The sequence below is a fragment of the Alexandromys fortis genome, unplaced genomic scaffold (assembly GCF_014885135.2).
Source record: "Alexandromys fortis isolate MF-2015 unplaced genomic scaffold, M_Fortis_MF-2015_v1.1 scaffold_27, whole genome shotgun sequence".
Lineage (NCBI taxonomy): Eukaryota > Metazoa > Chordata > Mammalia > Rodentia > Cricetidae > Alexandromys > Alexandromys fortis.
In genome coordinates, this window is record NW_026067952.1 from 13,900,342 (window position 1) to 13,924,017 (window position 23,676).

Sequence of the window (23,676 nt, forward strand, 5' to 3'; positions counted from 1 at the left end):
TTGTTTTCTTGATTGATGGTTGATGTGGGATGGTTGACTGTGGGCTGTGCTTCCCTTGGACAGCTGATTGTATAAGAAAGCAGGTTGGGCAAGCCAGTAAGCACTGTTCCTTGGTGATCTCTGCGTCAGTTCCTGTTTCTAGCCTCCCGATGACTTCCTACTCTGACTTCCCTCAGTGAGGGACTGTGACCTGTGAGTTGTAAGAGAAAATAAGCCCTTTCCTCCCCTAGGTGCTTTTGGTCATGGTGTTTTATCACAGCATCACACACACACACACACACACACACACACACACACACACACACACACACAAACTGATATAGGTGTTTTTGACTTTTTCCCACTAGCTACAACACAGAACCTAAGTTAATAGATGGTACGCAATGCCACAACCCCTGCTTCCAGATACTCACCCTCCACAAACCCTGGAGGCATGCTGTTGCTGTTGTTTGGCCCCTGCAGGAAGAAACAGGAAAAGGACATGTATAGAGATGAATATTTTGCATTGGTATGGATCTTGGCTTATTGATACAAATTTAAGGTCAATTTTGTTATATGTATATTTCTGCTCTTGATTAAGGTATTGTGTTTGTGCAGCTCATCTAAAAATGTAATGTATAACTAAGAAATACAGGTTGATAGATAGGCATCTATAATAGTCAAGCTTGTAGTCAGTTAGGTTTTCTAGATGTACAGAGATATATTTCAGATGGATAGTTATTCTTCAAACCTTTCAAAGACTAATTGGATATGGCAATTAAAATGTTTTAAGAACTTAGGACTTTTCATGACAATGAAACACAGCTGCTCCTGGCAGCACCAATCTACTTCAAGAGAATGATGGTCATCAAAGAGGCCAGAAAGGGTTTGAAGGCCCTATGGCAAGGGCTGGATAGCTCCCTGGGGTGTCATACTCACCAGCTTGCTGGGGGACGTGGGATCCGGCACATACACAGGACCCTTCTGATTGGCACTTGGCTCTGTTTTCGAGACCTTGCTTCCATCTCGAAGGAACTTGGACTTCATGCATCCCATCCTGTAGCCAAAAGAAGGGAAGACAGGAGTCTTCACAGCCCCAACCTGCCTGCCAGCCCCGAGTGAAACCATTTGGGTCCTCATCTTCTTCCTGACTCATCTGCCATGCTGTTCGGCCAGAGTCCACATGGTGTTCTAGTCCTGGGCTCTAGTACCAGCAGACTGGGGAGTCCATTAGGAAACTGGTAAGACTAACGGAATCAGCACGGCAGAGCGGTGGAGCAGCGTGGGGGAACGTGAGTGGTGGGCAGTGTCAGCTTGGGGTTAGGAAACTGAGTGGATGTGTGGCCCCTGCACACCACCACGCCTCATTTGTCATTCCTACCCGCAGTCCCAGTAGGTTCTCCACCCCTACGCAGAGCACTGGAAGGATGGAGAGAACTGTAGCAATGGGGATCTCTCAGTACAGCCTCTGGATGGGGCCCCAGCACCCCGAAGAGCCTGACATAAGATGCAACTACACTGCCACTGTGTGCTAAGTCCTAACAATGAAGATGTGTAGCCTGGCTCCAGGAATCCAGAAAAATAACTGGGCACCACATTCCTTGTATTATGATTGACTTATAACTCTATCTTTCTTTCTCACCCTCCCTTCCTTCCTTTCCTTTTCTTCCTAGTGGATTTAGCTGGTCATTCATTTGTTCATTCAAGTTGCACTTAAAAAAAAAAGGCAGGTTCTCCTATATCCTAGCTTAGCTCCAACTCAGCTGTGTTGTTGAGGATGACCTTGAACTTCTGCTCCTTCTGCCTCCACCTCCCAAGTGCTGCCAATTACAGGCTTGCAGCCTCACACACCACCTATGTGGAGCTGGGGTCCACCAGGACTCTGTGCATGCTGGGTAAGCAATCTTCCAACTGAGCCCCATTCCCTGCCGGCATTTATGTTAGTTTTTCTAAACCATGAGTAAGACAGGCCAGCTCACGTCTGATGAAGCTCAACGGGAGATGAAAAGGAGACGAGATAACAAGCTCGTGGACAGGTAACTGACAGGACAAATTTGGTGGCAAGTGTGAGGTGTGCCTCTGTGGGGGACTACCGGGCAGGGCTCTGGAGACAGCACAGCTGGGGAAGAGGCCTTTCTTAGGTGACATTGGCCCCGGTTTCTGAGTCCCACAACTGACTCTCTGAAGGTAGAGTCTGGCAGGCAGCAGAACCAGCAAGTTCCAAGGCCCTGAGGCTGAGCTGTACTTGGAGGGGTGGGGGCTCTCCAAGCAGGAAAGGTGTGTGACAAGACCACACATCTCACAGGCCAGGGAGGAACTGGGTTTTCCTCTAAGGAGGGTGGGAACTGTGGAGGCTTTGGGGTTCAATTTCGGCTATTTTACTTTATTTTTATTTTCCAGACCGGCTGTTGACCCTACCCCGTTGCGCTGCATCTCTAGGGCATCAGTTGCACTTTAGGCGGAATCGCTGGTTGCTAGGAGAAGTGTGGGGGGACTATGGAAGCAGGATATGGGCCCTGTGGGGAGAATGCTGCGGCCTCTAGCCATGGGTGATGGAGGTTCTGGGGGACCTTAGAGGAGCTAGGACCCCACCTCTTAGGGGCAGACCTCTCCAGCTTTGCCGCTGTATTCCTCAGAGGAAACACGTTCACCTGTTTGTTTGAGACCGTCTTGCTGTGTAGCCCAGGCTAGCCTCAAATTCACATTCTTTCTGTCTCAGCCTCCTAGTGCCAGGATTATAGCTGTGTGTCACCACACCTGGGTGCTGACCTAGTAACTTAATTGTAAGGGTGCTAAGGGCATAGCTTGGTGATAAAGGCCAATTTCGCACGTGTGAGACCCTGGGATTGGGACCTAGGGATGGACCCCAGCAGCGCATACATGAAAACTTCACGGTAGAGTGGCTGAAGTATTTCTTCTTTCATGTGTTTGCCGAGAAAGCAGGCTGCAAGCCACTGTGGAGGAAGTGCTGGCTTCCCCGGCATTGCATGGCTCTAGGGCAGCGAGGACTCGCTTCTATTATGACCAGACCACTGGACACACTCCATCTCATGGGCTTGCAGAAGCTAAGAAGGCTTGGGTCTGGATAGTGCTCAGATGGGAAAATTCAGTTATACTTAAGTTGTTAAAGCCAACCTGGGTTACATGAGACCCTCTCTCAAAACAAGCAATTTAAGTCTTGAACAAGAGCCAAAAGCCAACATGATTTCTTCTATTTACCGGCACGTACAAGTGAGAACACGGTTAGATTCCTGGAGCGCTAGATCATTAATCTGAAATTTCATGACAAAGAATCAACTGCTTGATACGTTAAACCTGAAACCAGCATCTCTTGATCTGTGAGAAAAGTTCTGGGAAATGAAGTGTCATCTTGGGTGTGTGTTTTACTTTGCATAAGATCACAGTACACTTGGTACGTTTTGATCAGTCGGAGGAACTTGCTGTGAGCACTGCTGCGGTGAATCTGCTGGCCCCAATCACAGAGCACTTATTAAGCATCATTTACATGGATCATTTACATATTCATGAAGACACAGTCCCAGGCCCCTCTCAGGAAGGATGGTGGGGTTCTTTCTCTCTCTCTCTCTCTCTCTCTCTCTCTCTCTCTCTCTCTCTCTCTCTCTCTTTCTTTCTCCCTTCCTTTTCCGGCGCTGTGAATGGAACCCAGGACAGCATAAATGTTGAATAAGAACCCAACCACTGAGCTATGCCCCCAGCCTGGATGGTGGGCTCTGTTTCACAGGGTGGGTTTTCTAAGGTTGCTGACAGAAGTGAAATGGCTGGGCACAGTGAGCCCCAGAGAAACCTCAGCCCAAATGTGCCACCCAATGGGGGCGAGCGGTAGGAGGTATGACTCAGTGGTACAGCACTTGCTAGGCATAGAGGGGCCTCGAGTTCGAGCCCCACCCCCTACCAGATAACACACACACAAATGGTTAAGAGACAAGGGGAACCTGCAGTTCGTTTAGCCTGGAGCTGCAGCCTCCACTCAGCAGGAACTTTTGAAACAGGAAATTCCCACCACTTTGGAGCAGGTGTACCCATGCCACAGCATGTGTGTAGGCGGTCCAGAGGACAGCCTTGGTGGCAAGCCCTCTCCTCCACCATGTTCTGAGAGTTTCATGAAGGAATATTCCTGGAAAGGGGCGGAGTCTACGGAGGCGGCTGATTAACGGATTAGATCCCCAGTGATATACAGAGAGAGGCTGCAGCCAAGCCTAAGAACGGTTAAGCCTAATTACATGCTATCCTGAGTTTCCTCAATAGCCATTCCTTGGCCACCTCTAACATCCTGTGGCGAACAGATAGAAACCTTCTGGAATGGATTGGCTTAACAAACCCTATTTTCCACCAAGCAAAGGGCTAAGAAAGCGAGCCGGTAGTGTCTAGAGCCTAGAGCGGAGACTCTCTGCCGTAACCACCTAACTCACGTTCCCACTGATGTATTTAAAAAATGTCTTGATTCATGATTCTTTTTGTCTTGTAACTATAAAAACTTCATGAGCCAGGTGGTGGTGGCACATGCCTTTAATCTCAGCACTTGAGGAGCAGAGCCAGGCAGATCTCTGTGAGTTTGGGGCCAACCTTTTCTACAGAGTGAGTTCCAGGACAGCCAGGACTGTTACACAGAAAAACCCTGCTTCAAGAAACCAAAAACCAAAAACCAAAACCAAACCAAACAAACAAACAAACAAAGCCAAAACAAACCTTCACGAGACTTCTCCATGTTGGATCATGGAATTTGGGCTGACCTAATCTGCATTCCTGCCTGCGGTCACTCTGCTCCAGGGTAAACTCACCCCTTACAAAAGGCATGTCCATAGCGCCTTGTTCTCTACTGCATCTGCCAGGCTCGCTGGGCCAAGAGCTTCAGTGGACTCATTCTCCTGCCTCCACCTCCAATTCTCCCGTAAGGGTGCACGGGGATTAGACACCTGTGCTGCCGTGTCCAGTTTTTATGCAGTTCTGTGGACCCAAACTCAAGTTGTCAGGCTTGCCAGGGAGTATTCTACTGCTGAGCCACCTCCGTGGCTGGTCACCTGCCCAGAGCACCCGCGCTCTTTACCATAAAGTGTCGGGATATGGCTTTGGCTGCACGGATCGAGTCGAGATGAGAAACCTGAACACACAGAACAGAAGCCACATTCATATGGAGAAGCCCTGCTCTAGACAGTGGTAGATTGGTTGTGGCCTGCAGCGGGTTGTGGTGAGTTTTGTTGGATGGAGGCATCTTCTGTTTTAGCAGATGACGGGGGCTATGGAAGTGGATGATGACAACGGCGGTACATTATGAATATTTAAAAGCCACTGAACTACACACTAAAGTGGCTAAGGTGAGAGGTTCTGTGACATATATTTCCTACAGACTGCTTCTATGTCATATTTATCATCTCTCTTCCCTCAATCCCCTCCCTCACACACCATTCATAAAGATGCAAATTTATATCTGGATTCTGCATTTGAGAGAATACATGCTATTTGTCTTCCGAAGTACAACTTATTTCACTTAACATCTTTAGTTTCATCCTCTTTCCTAAGAATTGTGCTATTTATTCTTCTTTAGCGCAGACTAATCCTCCGTTCTGCACATGCGTTTCATCTTCGCCATCCATGCAGCTGCTGGGAGACCTGCAGTGGTTCCACATCCTGGCGGCTGTGACTAGTGCACAGCAGACAAGGATGTGCGGCTGTGCTGACTGACAGCCCAGAGGGGTGCAGCTGGGTCAGATGGCAGCGCTGGTCAGTGTTTTTGAGGAACCTTCATGCTGGTTTCCATAGTGGCTGCTCTAGCTTTCACTCCCGTCAGCCAGCAGGGACAGGGGTCCTTTCTTCACGTCCTCTACAGCATTTGTCCTTGGCTTTTGGCTTTCATTTGTTGAGACAGGCTCTCAAGATGGATCCCAGACGAGCCCAGGACTCGTGGCAACCCCCCTACCACAGCCTCATTTGCTTTCTTGATGACAGCCAGTCTGACTGGGTGAGCGAGAATCTCAGCGTAGTTTTAACTTGCATTTCCCTGCAAGTTAAAAGATGTTGCAAACTTTTTTCAAGTACTATTGGCTGTTTGCATTTCTTTGAGAACCACCTATCCAGTTCATATCCCACTTCTAGATCTGGGTTTTTGACATTTAAGTTTTAATATTATAGTTATTATCACTTTTCTGACTTACAGCTGGAAAATACCTTTCTCAGTTCCATAGACTGCAGAGCAATTTCACACATGCTCATTCATAATTCTTGGCGTCCTTTCCAGAAAGTTCTCGTCTATGCTTCCCTGGCAGTTTCATGTCTTGCACTTGGGTCCATTTGACCTGGTTTTATCCAGAGGAGATAGAAGAATCTATTTCCATTCTTTTACATGTGCATACTCAGTTTATCAGCTGTGGATTTTGGCACTGACCATCATGCCTTGACCAGAGAAACTTCTCTGGTGAGACCAGAGAGTGGCATTAATCAATGGATGTTTGGTACAATGTCTGTTAGCAAAATAATAGAAGTTTGTTTACCCCTGGAGCTTATGAACTAGGCATGCATTTCCTTCTGCAGAAGAGGCTTTAAATCTAATCATAAGCTCTTGGCTACTCCTCTACCATTTCTGCCACTGCACCCAAGGCAGTAAAATGTCACCTAGACCTACAAAAACAGATGCCAAACTTTCCCCCTCACAAGAGGTACCTAGTTCTGAACCTTTAGATTTGTGTGTCTAACTTGAAGTGCCTGAAGAAGGGGGTCATTGATGGGAAGGGGAAAAGAAAGTTTCCTCCCCCAATTCTGTGAAGAATACCATTGGGATTTTGACGGAGGACTATGTTGAAATTGTATATTGTTTTCAGTAACATAGCCATTTTTGCAATATTGAGTCTGCTAATCCAAAACATGGAAGTGTCTTCTTTATTTTCTTTCTTAGGTGTCTTGAAGTTTTTTTTTTTTTCTGTGGAGGTCTTTTACCTCTTTGGTTAAATTTATTCCTGGGTAGTTTTAAAAAGCTCTTATGAATAAGATTCTCTTTCCTGATTTAGTTTTCCACAGTTCATTGTGCAGACATGGGAAAGCTACTGATTTTTAATGTTGACCTTTTATATGCAAGAATAATTTAGCTATAAGTGTTTATCAGGGCTAAGAGTTTTCTGGTGGAATTTATAGGAGCTTTTGGGTGCAGTATTATAAACCAGGCATGGCAGCTTATATCTGTAAACCCAGCATTTGAGAGATTGAGGTAGGAGGATCATCATGAATTTGAGACTAGTCTGAGATACATAGAGAGTTCAAGGCCAGCCTGGCACTACAGAGAGACCCTGTTTCAAAACAAATCAAATAAAACCAACCCAGAAACCCAAGAGTATAGGATCATGTAATCTGCAAATAGGGATGATTTGACTTCTTCCTTTTCTATTCGTGTTCATTTTTCTTGTCTTATTACTCTGGCTAAGACTTGAATCACTACATTGAATGAGAGTGGACAGAATAGGCACACTTATTTTATTCCTAATTTGGGAGTGAATGTTTTCAGCTTTTCCCTACTTACTACCACATTGACTGTCAGTCTGTGGTACAAAGCCTTTATTCTGTTGAGGACCTATTCCTTCTATTCCTGGTCACTTCAGGGATTTTATCACAAAGAGATGTTGAACTTTATTAAAGGCATTTGCTGAATCTATTGAGCTGATCGTGCGATTTCTGTCCCTAATTCTATCCATGTGTTAACCACGCATCAATATTACATTTGCTGATTTGTGAACATCGAGCCATGCTTGCATCTCCGGGGTGAAGTCAGCCTGGATGGTTGGTAAGTGTGTTGAATTTGGTTTGCAAGAGTTTTATTGAGACTTTTTTTGCAACCATGTTTTTCAGAAACATAACTGTGTGTGTGTCTCATTTTGCATTAGGGTAAAGTTAGTTTTGTACTGTGAGATTAGTTCTCTTTTCTTTCTATTTTATAGAACAGTTTGAGGAAACACTAAAATCTGAACTCTCCAATGTAGAGTGAAGGCTGAGCCTGGGAGTTTGGGTAGTGGGTTTTACCACAGACTGGTTGTGAAACTGGACGAGTCACCCTCCCTCTCTGATTTTCATTTTTTTTCTATCTGTAATTAGGAGACACTTGATTCTCAGGCTTGTCTTGAGGTCTCCTGAGACAAAGTTGTGACAAACTTTCCAAAACCCCCACACGAACATTTCTTGTCTGATGCGGTTCCTAAACAGGCACTGAGAGCAGAAGTTGCCCCAGTCCCACATTGCCTCAGAACTTTTGACTGTGTCTAGGACCATGCTCAGGACGCTCTCTACTCTTAAGTCTGCAGGTATCACATGGGAGAGAAAGAAAAAAAAGCCAGCTATCTTGGCTGGTCACTTCCAAGTGCTGTCACGCTGTCTGTAGGTCTTCTCAGACTCCAAGCCAAGGAGGGGAATGGACCTGCTTGAGCATCCATGGGTTGGGCATGGAATTCTGAAAGCATTAAAGGTCTAACCCCACCTTTGCCAAAAGCTCACTGTGTAACCCAAGGCAAGCCTCCATTTCTCCAAAGTGAAATGAGACGTTTTCTGAGGGAGGCAGCTGTAGTTTCTCCTTATTGGTATCTGTCTCTGTTAGGAGCAGCTCCCCAGTTTTCCTCTGAGGACTGCTCTTTCTGGCTCAGTTCATGGATTGAGGTAGCCTTGGCTCCAGTCTCCTGCATCCTCTGTAAGTGTAGGTCTGTGACCAAGTTGGACCACTCAGAGCTGTAGCCACAGAAACCAAACTGGGTGTGGCTCAGTTCTGACCAAGGAGCATCAGTCTGTGGCCTCTGTCTGGGAGAGATGTTTTTGGTAGCCAGAAGAAGCCAAGAAATAGAGACATCCAGATTCCCAAACTCAAGTGCAGTCTGGCTTGAATTTGGGGTCTTGTGAGCTTTCCAATAACCTCCTCTGCTCCTTGGGCCAATTTGAATTATATTTTTGTTTCTTAATACCATGCGTAGATTTCTGCCCAGAACTTAGGAGAGACTTAGGAGGAGGTTACAATTTATACTCAAAAGGAAATGGCTGATTAGCCAAAACTTCTCTGATCTCAGACTTTGGTACAAGAGAAGCTGAACTACCAGGTCCACAGATGGTGAGGATGGGGAATACGGATCTTGTGAAGTTGGTGGCACTGAAGCCATTGGTACCTAATGAGTGCCTGGCACATGAGAGGCCTGCTATCCAGGTTTGGGGAGCGAGCACATTGTATTCTCTCTACAGGCCTTACCATACAGAGCTGCAAGCCAGCAGAGCAGATTAGAAAGCCATTCTTCAGGCTGGGAAATGAAGGCCCTAAGAAGAAATTCCCATAGCCAGGAGCAGGGAGCATGAGTCCTCCTGCCTGTCGTTCCTCCTGGGGTCAGCAACAGAGGCTACTGCACAAGGTGTTGGGGAGCGAGGGACCCAAAAAGGAAGCTCAGGGAGGCAATGACTGCTGTGGGGCCCACGGCTTACAACTGCCTGCTTAGAGGAACTTTGTGTTCTTAGAACAGCTCAGCCACGGGGCTGGGGCATCTTTCCAACCAGAAGTTCCTCTCTAAAACAGTTTTTGGGGTACAGGGTCCCTCAGGCACCCTGGCTACATTCTGAGAGAACCATCTTTACTCTATGTGACTTGACTTTGGTGGACAATTGGGGGTCACACCCCTCCTTTATAGCTTGCTCTGGCCAGGCTATGAGCTCCATGCATACTGGAAGAGATTGGAGGGCCAGTCCTTCATTCTCAGGTGGAGTAAAATCTCCAGAGGGGATGCACAGTAGGCCCTGGGTCACCTGAAATCTAGGGACTCCACCACCTAGAGGAAGATTCTGGCTTCTGCTTCCAAGTGTGACCCAGCTAGAAAGCTGGTGTGAGATACTTGAGCCCCAGTGGCTAGTTCAACTGCCAGTCAAATTCTTAGGCCTTTACCCTTAGGCCACCAGCCAGCTCCAGAGATCAGCAGCACCTATGAACTTCCCTGGGCTGTTTTAAATCTCATTTTATCTGTCTTGAGGCCAGCAGTTTGAGAAGTTCAGGGTAAGATCTGAAACCACCTGGGTGAGAATCTCCATTCTTTCTCTTAAAAATGCAAGTGTTCTTTAAAATGCAGCCCAGAGGGCTAAAGAGAAGGCTCAGTGGGCAAAGCACTGTATGCAAGCTTAAGGACCTGGGTTCGAATCCCTAGCACCAGGCGTGGGCAGCACATATCTGTGACCACAGTGTTTTGGGAGACAAGAGCTAGGGGCACCTCTGGGGCATGTGGGCCACCAGCCGAGCTTCATGTTCTGTGAGAAACCCTAGTCAAGGGAATAAGGAGGAGACTGTGGAATAAAGAACAGGCCGTGAACCTAGCAAATTCCTGTGGCATCCGCAGACACAGGCTTCCCCGGGACCCAGGTTTCTTGGCAGCAGTTACAAAGGTATCTGGGTGGGGAGAGCCTTCCAGTTTGTTCATTTTTCTTGACAAAACTAGGTGCTCCTCACTGGAGCGGGTTGTCCCCTTTACACAGAACATGGTGGCCAGCTTGGCAACAGGCTTCTTTTCACTCTCGCCTGCTGCGCTGTTCTCAAGTCCAACACCAAGCTGTGTCTCATGGATGCAATCCTCAAAGCCGCGAAAACATGGTCTAAGGATGTAGCTCAGCTGCTAGAGTGTTCAGATAGTGTGCACAGAGCCCAGGCTCCATCCCCAGCCCCATAGATGCCGAGGGCTCCTGCATGTACCCGGGACCTCAGCAATCAGGAGGTGGAGGCCAAAGAATCCAAAGTTTAAGGCCCTCCTCAGGAGAAAGGTAGGAAGGAAGGAAGGAAAGAAGGAAGAAAGGGAGGGAAGGAGGAAGGGAGAGGGAGGGAGGGAAAGAGAGAGAGAGAGAGAGAGAGAGAGAGAGAGAGAGAGAGAGAGAGAGAGAGAGAGAGAGAGGAGAGCTGGGGGTGGGCTCAGTGGTTAAAGCACTTGTATGCAAGCGAGGGATTGGCCTTTGATCACCAGAACCTTCATAAATGCTGGCTGGGCTTGGGAACCTGTCTGTAATTTCAGCCTTAGAAGCTGTAACAGGGAATCTGTGGTGCAAACTGAGTAGGGAAACTGGTTATATCGGCCTACTCTGGGTTTGATTGAGAGACCCTGCCTCAATGAATAAAGCAGAGAGCAATCAAAGAAGGTTCATGACATCCACCTCCAGCCTCCTCACACACACCACACACACACCACACAATACCACACACACAACCACACCACACACATACACAACACACACACACACATAAAGAAAAAAGAAAGAAAAGCCACAAGAACACATCTTCCGGTTGATAGAGCGCTAGGCCCTGGTTTACTTTATATTTTGGAGGGTGTGTTACTATCTTAAAGATGAATTTTTATTGCTTTTAATTATGTACTGTCTACATGTGGGTATGTGCACATGAGTATGCACGCCTGTGCAGACCAGGGTTGACGGCTCCCCTGGAGTTACAGCCTGATGAGGGTGTTGGGAACTGAACTCGGGTCCTCTGGAAGATCAGTAAATACTCCTAATCACTGAGCTGTCTCTCCAGTCCCAAGGAGGGTATAGACTCAGAGCACTCTATTTGGAGATATTAATTACACAAACCATCGGTTTCATGGGGACATTTTCACACATGTATATAATGTACTTCCATCCTATGGCACCACATGTTTGGTTTAAAAAGTCTTCTCTTCACGAGCAAGGAACTCAGGACCGCGAGGGGTGCACCCACACACTGAGACAATGGGGATGTTCTATCGGGAACTCACCAAGGCCAGCTGGCCTGGGTCTGAAAAAGCCTGGGTTAAAACCAGTCTCGCTGAACATAGCGGACAATGAGGACTACTGAGAACTCAAGAACAATGGCAATGGGTTTTTGATCCTACTGCACGTATTGGCTTTGTGGGAGCCTAGGCAGTTTGGATGCTTATTTTACTAGACCTGGATGGCGGTGGGTGGTCCTTGGACTTCCCACAGGGCAGAGAACCCTGATTGCTCTTTGGGCTGACGAGGGAGGGGGACTTGTTGGGGGAGGGGAAGGGAAAGGGGAGGTGGCGGTGGGGAAGAGACAGAAATCTTTAATAAATAAAAAAAATAAAAAAATAAAAAAAATAAAAAGTCTTCTCTTGGGGCTGTTGAAATGGCTCAGAAGGTAAAAGCTCCTCCTGCCAAGTCTGAGGACCTGGGTTTGAACCCTGGGACCCACACGTTGGAAGGAGAGCACCGAGTCTCACAATTTATCCTCTAGTTTGCACACCCACATATGTGTATATAGACACACAGATAAATGCAGCGAAACTTCTCTGTTCTCCTTTGAGACATTAGCACACGCATGCTAGAAGTTTAAACATCACAAGCCAATCTGGGGCCCCTTTAGGTCACTCCTTTCACTCCTTCCATGCTCCTCCCCTCCCTAACCTGGGTAACCTCTGCTAACATCTGGCCTTGGGTTTGACAGTTGTGCATTGTATATGCAAGCAGATGCTCTGCATGCCCTGTCCCCAGCCGTTACCACCGTACTGTCCTGGAACATTCTGGTTGGACTTCCAACTGCCGGCCCCAGCCCCTCTGTGCTATAGAGATCGCTCTGTGACTACAGGTGTTTGCTCCGTCTGAGCTTCACAAGCTGACAGGAGCAGCCCTCAACCACGGACTGACAGGCAGGAGGCCAACATCCCAGTCCTCTCACCTCTGACCTGGCTGGTGCTGCATCCACATGGCCTGTGGGATGGGGCTCTGGGGGCCACAGTGGGAAATTGCTGGGTTGCTCCCTCTTGCCTACTTCTCTATCAAAGGTTCTGGAATCAACTCCCAAGTAAGCTATTTGCAGTTGAAACTTCGTCTAGGGTCTGTTTCTGGAAAAACACAGGCCTGTATACCCACTGAAATTGTGAGCATGTGTTTTGCATGTGCGTGTGTGTTGTGATCATGCTATCCTTCTTGTACTCATTTTCCGGCTGGGTAGACTGAGTCAGAGAGAAGGGGCTAGCGTGGCATGCCACAGCTTTTGTAAGACAGGCTCCCAAGCAGGCACTCAAGCCCATTTCTCCTGGGCCCAAGCACTTCAGAGTGAGTGCATCACAGGAGGGACTGGGCATGCAAGTCCTAAGAGAACAGCAGCCAGGGAATACAGAGTTATGCTGACATGCAGAATGTGTGGCCACAGCCACGGGCCAAGAGCAAGGACATATTTGAAATCTGAACAAAGATTTCTTCTCCATTGTCACCTACACTTCCAGAAGTCTGCTCCACTCCAAGGACAGCAACAGGGCAGGGACCAAACCTTGCTTTGAAAAAAGGGAGGCTGAGGGAGACTGTGTTACTGACTGGTGTGAAACTTTGGGGATATTACTTACCCTCTCTAGGCTCTTCTATGAAGATGGGAGGTGGTGGTGACTCCTACCGCTACAGCTAGAGCCAATCTTGCTTCTGTGCCTGCTCCACCGTGGCAGACTGTTCCCTCATATTGAGAGTCAAAATAAACCAGCCACTGGAAAGGTAGCTCATTTCTCAATTTAAAATGTGAAAAATTATGGGCTGGAGAGATGGTTCAACAGATAAAAGCATTTGTCGCTCTTGTGGAGGACCCAAGTTCAGTTCCCACATGGCAGCTAACAACCATCTGTAACTCCAATTCTACATGATTTGGTGCCCTCTGAGGGCACCAGGCACACACATACGTGCAGGCAAACACATTAAAACTGCAAAACCTTGTATTAGTCTAGAAAGGTTAAAAATTATTCACCCCCAAATTGGAATATTTATCAGTCACTCCAAAATTCAAGGAGATCTTAATGGATGGGAAAGTGTTAACAATGTAACGCTAAGCATTTCAGCAGGACAAAAACTGCACCCGCAGGATCACACACAGGACATGCTATGCTAAATAAAAGATACATAGAAGAAATGTGCAGGAGCAAAATTCATGCTCCCAGCTCTTGCAGATCTGCTAAGCACCGGGCATAGTGAAGAAGGCAGCTGAAGCTTGTCGCAGCAGAGAGCTTGTCGCCTGGCAAACCAGCCATACTGAGCTGAGAGGTCCCCAGAGCTGACTCCTTTTCTCTCCCCAAACTCCATAAGTGACCTTCCAGGTCCCATACTCTTCTCATAAAAAGGGACAGGTGACCCCTGCCACCTGGAGAGCTATCCAGTCCTCTAGTGTTTTCCCCAAGAAACACCTGCACATGTGTCCAAGACCACACACACAGGATGGTCCCGGCAATATTTGTTGTTATAGTAACACTGGCAGCAACCCGAATATCGGTCAGTGGGTGAGTGAGAAAAACTGTGCAGTGGTCACTGACCAGGATGACGCCGCTACAGCTAGTGGGAAGGAGTTCGATCTCCGTTCTCATCCGCGATGGATCCCAGTTTGATAGTCGGTAGGGAGAAGGCAGGTTGCCTCAGAGCCTCAGAGTTTGATCAGTGCTCATGTGAGGAGTTTCCTTGCACGCCCAACCAGAGGGTTAGCTTTGCCCAGTTTCAGCCCCACAGTGAGCCACAACCTGAGACTATCACATAGGAAATTCTAGAAATAAGCAGTCCAAAGTCTTTAGCTGCTTGCCCTTCTGAGTAGAGTGATGGAATCTCACAGTACGCCCCTGTCTTCCCCAAGATGGAACCATCCTGTTACCCACTGGACCCGTGCCAAATGCACTGCCCACTCGGTAGTTACTCATTTTCAAGTTCAAGCAATGTTCATCGTTTAAATCATAGCCCCAGGCACAGGAGTAGTGATGTCATTAATTTAGAGTTACCAAAGAAAAACCTTCATATGCAAAAGATATACGTGCAGCTTAGTATTATATAAGTATATATATGAAGTATAGCTTCAAACTCTTGCTATATAACCAGAGATCACCTTGAATTCCTGCTCCTCCTGCCTCTTCTCCCAGATTCTGGGATTGCAAGAACACTCCACTACAACCAGCCCTGCTGCAGTCAAAGTGGGATTTCTGGGCAGCAGCAGTATCTTTCCCCAGACTTTCGTCCTGGGGTTGCCCTAGCAATGTGCATTTTAACATGCTTTCCTGAAGATGCTGGCATGGGAATCTCAGGCCTGGACGGGAACAGTAGAAAGTACACTTGATTGATAGTCAGTGTTCCAAGGGCTTTTCCTCCAGTTCTCTCTCAGATTCAGTGTGTGTGTGTGTGTGTGTGTGTGTGTGTGTGTGTGCTCTGAATGGCAGAACCACCACTTGACCCCCTTTCCTTCAGTTCTTAGTTTCATCTTCAAAAGTGAGGGAACACCCCAACCCTAGATCTGAAATGCCCTAAAATCCAAGACATTTTGAATACTGACAGGATCCAAGGAGGAAAATTATACCTGATCTGAGGCTATGAGTTGAAGTAAAAATCTAGGTGCTAATAGAAATAAGACATTAGTTGTCTCTGGACTGTGAATATACAATGTGTAAGAATCATGGGCAGTAGTAGTGCACGCCTTTAATCCCAGCACTCGGGAGGCAGAGGCAGGCAGATCTCTGTGAGTTCTAGACTAGCCTGATCTACAGAGTAAGTTGCAAGATAGCTAGGGCTGTTACACAGAGAAACCTGTCTTGAAAAGCAAAAACAACAACAACAAAACAAACAAAAATCATAGGCTGTGGAGATAGCCCAGTTGGTAAAACAAGTGTCTTGCAAACAGGGGGACCTGAGCTATGCCCCCAGAATCCATTAGGGAAAAATGTGATCTGGAAGTTGTGCTAATCCAAGTGTTAGGAAGGTGGAAACAGTTGGACCCTTGGGACTCAGTAGCCAGTCAGCCCCACCTACCACTAAGCCCCAGGCCAATGAGAGACCCTGTCTTCAAAACCAGTGTGGACTTTGCTTGAAGAACAACACAGAGGTTGTCCTCTGGCCTCCATGTGTGCACGAACACCTGAGCACACACCAAACTGTACATGCAAACAGAAGTCTCTCTAACATAAATTTCCTCTTTAGACTTAGGTTTCATGCCCCAGATGCCTCCCTGTATACTTAAAACCCAGAATTCTCCCATAATCTGAAACTCTAAACACCTCCAATCCTGAGCAGTTTGAATCGGGGGCAGGCAAACTCTCCTAATCATCATTCCATCCTGCAGCTATGGAAACAGAGGCACAGAAAAGCCAAGCTCGGCACCCGGTATCATGCAGACCTGTTTTCCTCCCTGGACTACCCAGCTTCAGCGGGAGACTTAAAATAGCCCATTTTTACAGAGGAGGAAGGGGAATCCAGAGAGCAACCAGTGACCTGGCCGGGGTCTCACAAGCAAGAGTTTAAGGTGGATTATGACCCTTGTGTAAGAGGTTCTGGAGTTTGGTGTAGGGGTTAACCAGGAGGGCAGGGGAAGAAGTTGAAGAAGAGACTCAGACTCAAGCTGCCGTCGGGCCTGGGTGTGGCGGGCATGGGCATGTCTTGCCCCAGCTGCTCCCTTAGCCCTGCCCGCTGCCTACCCTGCGTGACCTTACCACCCACCCACCCCCACTGGGAACTGAATGGGCATTTCCCTCCCCTCCTGCTTCTTCTTCTTGGTGTGTGTGTGTGTGTGTGTGTGTGTGTTTGAGCAGAAGGGGAACCTGGTGGGTCAGAGAAGCGTCAGCTCAGCAATGTCACTCCCCTGCCTGAGCTTCCTCTATCTAAGGCTATCCCATGATCGCTTTGGGCAGCGGCAATTCCCTTCACCTGGCTACCTGGACACCCTCCACCCGCTGTCGACGGCGCATCCTACCACCAATCGGTTGCTCCTGGGACTGTCCCTTCTCTGCTCGCCGCGCCGGCAGCTCTCCCTGGACCCCAGCTCCTTGGCGCCCAAGGACCGCGGGTTCTCGGGGTTCCATCCCACCACCTCACTCACCTGGGCGCCCGCCCCTCGCCTCGCGGGCAGCCCGGATCCTCGCAGCTCGAACGACCCCCCAGCTCCGCGGTCCCTGGCGGCCCAGGAGTCGCAAGCGTGGAGCAAACGACGAAGACTTGCGGTCTGCGGAGGCTGCGACGGCTCTCCGAAGGGGGTCGAAGTCGTTTGTTCCAGCGACTCTGCTTCCTTCCCACCCTTTTGAGAGACACCGGGGCGAGCACAGGCTGGAAGCCGCGACCCTGAGGCTCTCACTGGCCATCTGGGAGCCTTAGCCGCGCCCTGGGCGATGCAAACCCCGCCCCCAAGTGACCAGACTCCGCCCCCTAAAAATACTAAACCGACTCCCACCCGTCTGTGCCCAGCTCTTAATCCACCTCCAAAGAATTTCAACATTTCCTTGCTAACTCTGTCCTCAAGGGCCCTAACCAGTTCTTGAAGTAGACCCCAAGCGTTGACCCATTGCCCAAAGATTCCCTGTCCCCCCACTAATGCACTTAACCCCGCCTTGGTTTGAATCAGTACAATGGATTCTAAAATCCACCCTCAGCCTACCCAAGAGACTATCCAAAGACTCATGCGGCACCTAAAGGATTTTATTGTTTTACGATGACTGATTGATTCCGTGCATGTGTACAAATACACTGGTGTTTCCGCGTGGTGTGGAGGTTAAGGGGACTCAGGTCTCTCCTCCCACCCTGTGAATTCCTCGGGGTTGAAGTCAGGTCGCCAGGTTGGGCGCCAGGCACCTTTACCAGCTGAACCTTCTGCCCCCTTGCCCGGCAAAGGAATTTTAATTTCACTTTCTGCTCTGACCTCAAAGATTCTAATCCACCCAAGTGAAGGGTCCTAATCCCTGTTCTCTAGATTTGTAATCCAACCTTCTGAAAGGATTTTAATCTCGGGGTGTGTGTGTGTGTGTGTGTGTGTATGTGTGTGTGTGTGTGTGCGTGTGTGAGTGTGTGAGTGTGTGTGTGTGTGTGTGTGTGTGTGTTGCAGAGGATGGAATCCGGTGCCTCACTCCAGACAGTGTACTATACCATCAGCAGTCTCCAGGATTCTAATCCCATCGGTGCCAAATCTCGAATCCTGCATTGAGTTATCAAATGATCCTACCCTTCATTTCAAAGATTCCCAACTAGCTGGGGGAAGGAATGGATCCGCCTTTAAGTCTAACCACGCCTCCAGGATTCTGGGGGTTCTCCACAGCCCCTTCAGTTTCTCCCAGCAAAGGGTTTTCCCTCTCTTTGCCAGCGCCTATTCAAACTCCATGCAAAGCTTGGCGCCCACACGCAGGAATTCTCTGCCTTGTTCTGGGCAGAATTTGAGATTGCTCAGAAGACCTCCCAAGTTGAAGAGGAAGAAAGTCTGACTGGCTGACCACGGAGGCCCTGTTTGCCTGGCATCCTGCCCAGCACGAGACAGGGACAGAGAACATTCATTTAAAAAGACGGGACCCACACTCTGAACTGAGGTGCTCCAGCCAGGCCACCAATGCCTCTCAGTTTATGCATGTGTGCATCATGCCAGCAGCAGCAGCACTGTGCATTGGGTATGACCTCTTCTGGGCATGACCCAGTGGTAGCGGCACCCCTGAGTTCCACTCACTAGGTCCATTAGTACCCTTCCCCCAGTTCTGACAACCAAAGCTGCCTCATAGCCTGGCCAACTGTCGTCTGCCCCTACCCCCAAGACACAACCACTACTGAGAAAGACACTCACCCTACACTTACATGTTTGTTATGTTCTTTAATATAAGCATGCCCTATTTATAAAAATAGACTGAGTTTTGAGCGGGTTTTATTGACTTCAACACAGAAGTGGAATTGGTCTGTGTAGGAGTAAACAATACTGGTTATGGACAGTGAAGGAGACAGAGATGGGAAGGGAGCCAATGAAGGGTTCTGTCTGCTGGGACTAGAGGCAGTGTATTGTGTACACAGACAGACACACACACGCGCGCGCACACACACACACACACACACACACACACACACACTACACATTATCCTCTTTGAGACAAGGACTTGGGCGTTTAAACATACCTGTGGAGTGTTAGGGAAGGGATGCCTGGAGGGCATTAGGCATCCAGCACTCTGGCCTGCCCCAACCGTGCTCCCAGGGCCTCCAGGAAGAGAAAGGCAGGTCCTGGGGCAGGCCCGGGAGATATTAGATATGACCAGCCTTTGTTGCATCTTTGTTGACAAGGTGTCATTTGATGACAGACCCACGGAGGAACCAACAAGTTCCTTTTCAAACCATTTCCCAGAAGTTTTTGCTAAAGTAGTATTGTCATAAAAATTGTCATTTATGTCCCTAAAGTTCCTATCATGTTTATTGTGGCATAATTAAAAATATTTTTATGAGGCTGGGTATAGTGGTTCATAGCTTTAACCTTAGCACTTCGGAAGCAGAGGCTGGTGTGGATCTCTGTAAGTTCCAGGCCAGTCTGATCTACATAGCAAGTTTCAGGCCAGCCAGCGCTACACAGGGAGACTCTGTTTCAAAAATATTTTCAAATTTTATTCTTATTGTGTGTATGTGTGTATGATATGCACGTGAGTGTGGGTTCTTAAGAGCCATGGCATGTGTGGGGGCAAATTTGGGGCATCGGTTCTCTCCTACTGTAGGACTGGGCTGTCAGGTTTGCATGGCAAGGGCTTTAACCTACTGAGCCCAGATGATTTTTGGTGTGTGCGTGTCCACTGGTGTGTGCATACAAGACATCTTGGTGGAATCATTTCTCTCCCTCCACCTTGCGTGGGTTCCACTTCACTGAGGTATCCAGGCTTGCATTGTGAACACCGAACACCTTTACCCATGGAGCAATCTCACCAACGCTGTTGTGACATAATTTTTTTGATAAACAAAAGGCACAATTAGGGCTGGTGAGATGGCTCAGTGGATTAAGGCACTTACTACTAGGAGGGTGACCTACCTGGGTTGGATCCTGGTAGAGGGAGAGAGCAGATTCCACAAGTTGTCCTCTGAGCACTGCATACATGCCATGTCCCGTGAACACCCGCACACATATACACTCAATAAATAAGTATGATTTAAAAATTTGCTGAGTGGTAGTATTACACGCCTTTAATCCCAACACTTGGGAGGCAGAGGCAGGTGAGTCTCTGAGTTTGAGGCCAGCCTGGTCTACAGAATGAGTTCCAGGACAGCCAGGGCTACACAGAGAAACCCTGTCTTGAGAAACCAAAAAAGAATTCAAAGGTACAATTATCAATAATTATTAAATTATTGATAAATCTGGGCAAGTAATACTTGCCTGTGAAGCCATTCCCTTAATCAGAATTCAGGATATTTGGGGCTAGGTTTACAGCTCAGTTGATAGAGGGCTTGCCTAGCATCCGCAAGGCCCTTGGTTTGATCCCGGACACTAAGTAAATGGGACACAGTTACATACACCTGCAATCCCTGCACTTGGGAAGGGGAGCAGAAATTCAATGTTTTTTTCAGATACTTGGTGAGTCTGAATCCAGCCTGGGCTATTTTCTGAGATCCTGTCTCAAAAGCAAACACATTTATTTCTATGTCCCCAAAGGTTTCCATAAGGAATTTAAAAAATTTTCCTTAATTCCAGTTAATTCTTCCAGCTCTTACGTGACTTCAGGTAATTGGCAAAAGATTTTTTTTATTCTTTTTGATACATGATTTTATGTAGCCTCGGCTAGCCTTGAACTCACCATGTAGCTGAGAATGAGCTCCTGATTTTTCTGAACCTACTCCCTAAGTGCTGGGCTTACAGGTGTGCACTAATGTTTTTGGTTCATTGGGTGCTGGAGATTGGAAGCAGGGTTTTATCTGTAGTAGACCATAGCTCTACCAACTGGGCTATCTCCCCAGCCCCCACAAATTCATTGCTTGTCATTATAGATTAGCTTCGGGCTTTTTATAATTTCTCATAAACATAACCACAAGGCATACTTCTTTTTTTCTCTTCTCTCTGCTCACTTACTGATTTCTTGAGATTCTCCACATCGTGACACGATCCGCTAGTTTGTCCTTTTTCGCAGCCGAGTAGCGTTCTCCAGTATAGACTTGCCACTGTCTATCCATTTGCTCGCTGATAGGATTTGTGTTGTCTTTAGACTTTTTGCCATACGAACAAAGCTGCTGTAGGTGCCAGGTTAAAGCCCTTGAGAGAGGCCCTGTTTCTGTTTCTCTTGAGTGACTGGGTCTGGAGTCAGGTGACTGTCTAGCTGTACCGTAAACTCCTGAGCTGGCCAAGTGTCTCTGTGGCTTGTGTTTCCACCAGAAGCTTGTGAATTTTAAGTCACTGCCTCACATCCTTGCCATTTGATATTCCCATTTTTAAATTTAATAAAGTCCTCAAGCTGGAGAGATAAATCAGAGACTAAGAGCACCGAATGCTCCTTTTCTAGAGGACCAGAGTTCCATTCCCAGCATTCACAAGGTGGCTCACAGCTGTCTGTAACTCCAGTCCCAGGGAATCACACACCCTCTTCTGGCCTCCATGGACAGTAGGCATGCACATGGTGCACAGACATATGTGCAGTCAAAACATTAACAACAACAACAACAATTTCAGTACGATCTATTATTTTTTAAAAATCTTATCTAGGGCTATTGAGATGCTTCAGGGGGGCTAAAACTGCTTGCTGTCAAGTCTGACAATCTGTTTGACCCCCACCAGGATCAGTGGTGGAAGGAGAGAAATTATTCTTATAAGTTGTCTTCTCATCTCTCATGCTCTCTCTCTCTCTCTCTCTCTCTCACTCTCTCTCTCTCTGTCTCTGTCTCTCTCTCTCTCTCTCTCTCTCTCTCTCTCTCTCTCTCACACACACACACAATGTAATAAAAAATCTCACCTAGCTTTGATATTTACACTAAAACATTTATATGATTACAGATTTGATGCTAAGTCAGTGTGTAACCAGGCTTTGAAGTGGCAAACTCCTGTCATCCATCCATTCCACCGTTGTCATGGACAACCTGGCTGACTACTGGAAGACTCTGGGAAGCTCAGCCTTAGCATGGCTACTTGCCCGTTGGCTTCGGTAATAATCAACCTCTCTGAGCCTCAGTCTCCTCCTGTCAAGTGCGGATGAAAATGGTGCTGACCTAAGGAGGTCACTGGAAGAATCAAACATAGAAAGCTTGGGCCGATATCTACGGTTGTCTGTACTGTTGAGACTCGAAACTTCTGGCCAAGCTCGGATTGGAGCAGTGCTCAGAAGCCAGTGCTGCCTCATCCCAAAGACGAAAAGCAGCATGTAACTTAGAAAGACGCTGCCTCCAGGAGGAAGATGGGCCTGGAAAGACTTTTGCTGCCATTGTAGTCTAGTGACTGAAGCAGAACCTGGGCAGGGAGCCATCCTGGCGGGGAGTGTCTAAACCTAGATTCTGTCTCTTCTGTCTCCAGACAGTGGTGGTGTGGCTGGAGTGGAAGCCAGGAATGGTATCAATAATAACTTTTCTTTTCTGTTTTTTTTTTTTTTCTCAAGAAAGGGTTTCTCTCTGTAGCCCTGGCTGTCCTGGAACTCGCTCTGTAGACCAGGCAGGCCTCGAACTCAGAGGTTCACCTGCCTCTGCCTCTCCTGAGTGCTGGGATTAAACGTGTGCACCACCACTGCCCAGCTCGATGTTAACCTTTAACTGATAGAGAAGGAAGACTTGAAAGGGTTTTGAGAGAAAAGTGAGCAAACCAGACTAATTCTGAATAGGATCCACGTGGCTGCTATCTGAAGCATGGACTACAAGAGGGTGAACAGGCTAAGGAAGTCAGTCAAGGGCAAGGTGGTGTGGCTTGCACTAGAGCGCTTGTAACTTAGCAGTCATGACAGCCCAGAGAGACGATTGGGATGCGAAAAGAGGCCTCATGGACTGTACTGGGAGAATCATTGAAGTCTGGAAATAACCTAAATGTTTATAATTTAGGGCCTGGGAAAATAAAAGAATACTAAATAGTTGTCAAAAAGAAAAAAAATTGTAAAAACGCAAGTATTTCTATACATTAACCTGAAGAATCTACAAGAGAACTAAAGTCTTTCCCAGTCAGTGAGCACGCTGGGATCACCGGGAGACTGTCTCAAAAAATAAGGGGGAGAGTGACCGAGAAAGACACATCCCTCGCCCCCTCCACGCCGACTGTCATTGTGTGTGCAAAACACGACAACTTGATCTTAAAATTCGTGTGGAAGTGAAAGCATCCAAAGCAGCCTAGACAGTCTTGAAAAAGAGCGAGGGTGGCGGACTCACGCTCCCACACTCCAAAGCAAAGCTACGGCGATCAAGACGTGGCGGAGCAGGCGCAGGACAGATATTATCGTTCAGCGGAACAGAACTGAGAGTCGAAAAGTAAATACTTAATGCCCAGTTGATTTTCAACACAACTGCTGAGACCACTGAATCATGGGGAAAGCAGAGCCGTGCAAGGGGCGCTGGGACAGCTAGAGAGTCGCTAGCACAGGAATGCGCCACGCGCCTCCCTCACATCTTACACCGGAAGTCTGGACAGGTCAAGAACCGACTGTGCAAGCTAAGGGTACGGTCGGAAGGACACAGGAGCAGATCTCTGGCTTTGGCTTAGCTAAAATCTTAAGTGCGATAAGAAGACAAGAGAAAATTAGGTAGCTTGAACTTGAACAAATTAGAAACGTTACCCAGCATTCAATAAACAGGGGCAGGGGGATCCTGAGGTCAAGGACAGCCTGAGGTACAGAGTGACAAACACAAAAACGCATTAAAAAGTTTGTCTTTTTATTATTGATCCCAGCACCTTATCCAAAATGTCACTTCTCCCATTCTGTGAGTATTGTTTTTTCCTCCCTCCCTCCCTCCCTCCCTCCCTCCCTCCCTCCCTCCCTCCCCCCTGTCTCTCTCTCTTTCTCATTTTTAGTTTTTAT

General features: G+C 47.7%; 1 protein-coding gene across 2 annotated transcripts in view; it reads right to left on the reverse strand.

Moving 5' to 3' along the window:
- Positions 1 to 17,058, reverse strand: part of Hck (HCK proto-oncogene, Src family tyrosine kinase) — a 39,946-nt gene extending 22,888 nt beyond the window's left edge. For both annotated transcript variants that reach the window (XM_050151213.1, XM_050151212.1), the window contains exons 1-3: positions 16,799 to 17,058; positions 919 to 1,036; positions 414 to 456 (exon numbers count right to left, since the gene is read on the reverse strand). In XM_050151213.1, coding sequence (XP_050007170.1) covers positions 414 to 456; positions 919 to 1,035 — 160 coding nt within the window. In that variant the 5' untranslated portion in view covers position 1,036; positions 16,799 to 17,058. The remainder of the gene's footprint in view (positions 1 to 413; positions 457 to 918; positions 1,037 to 16,798) is intronic.
- Positions 17,059 to 23,676: the final 6,618 nt, after the last annotated feature.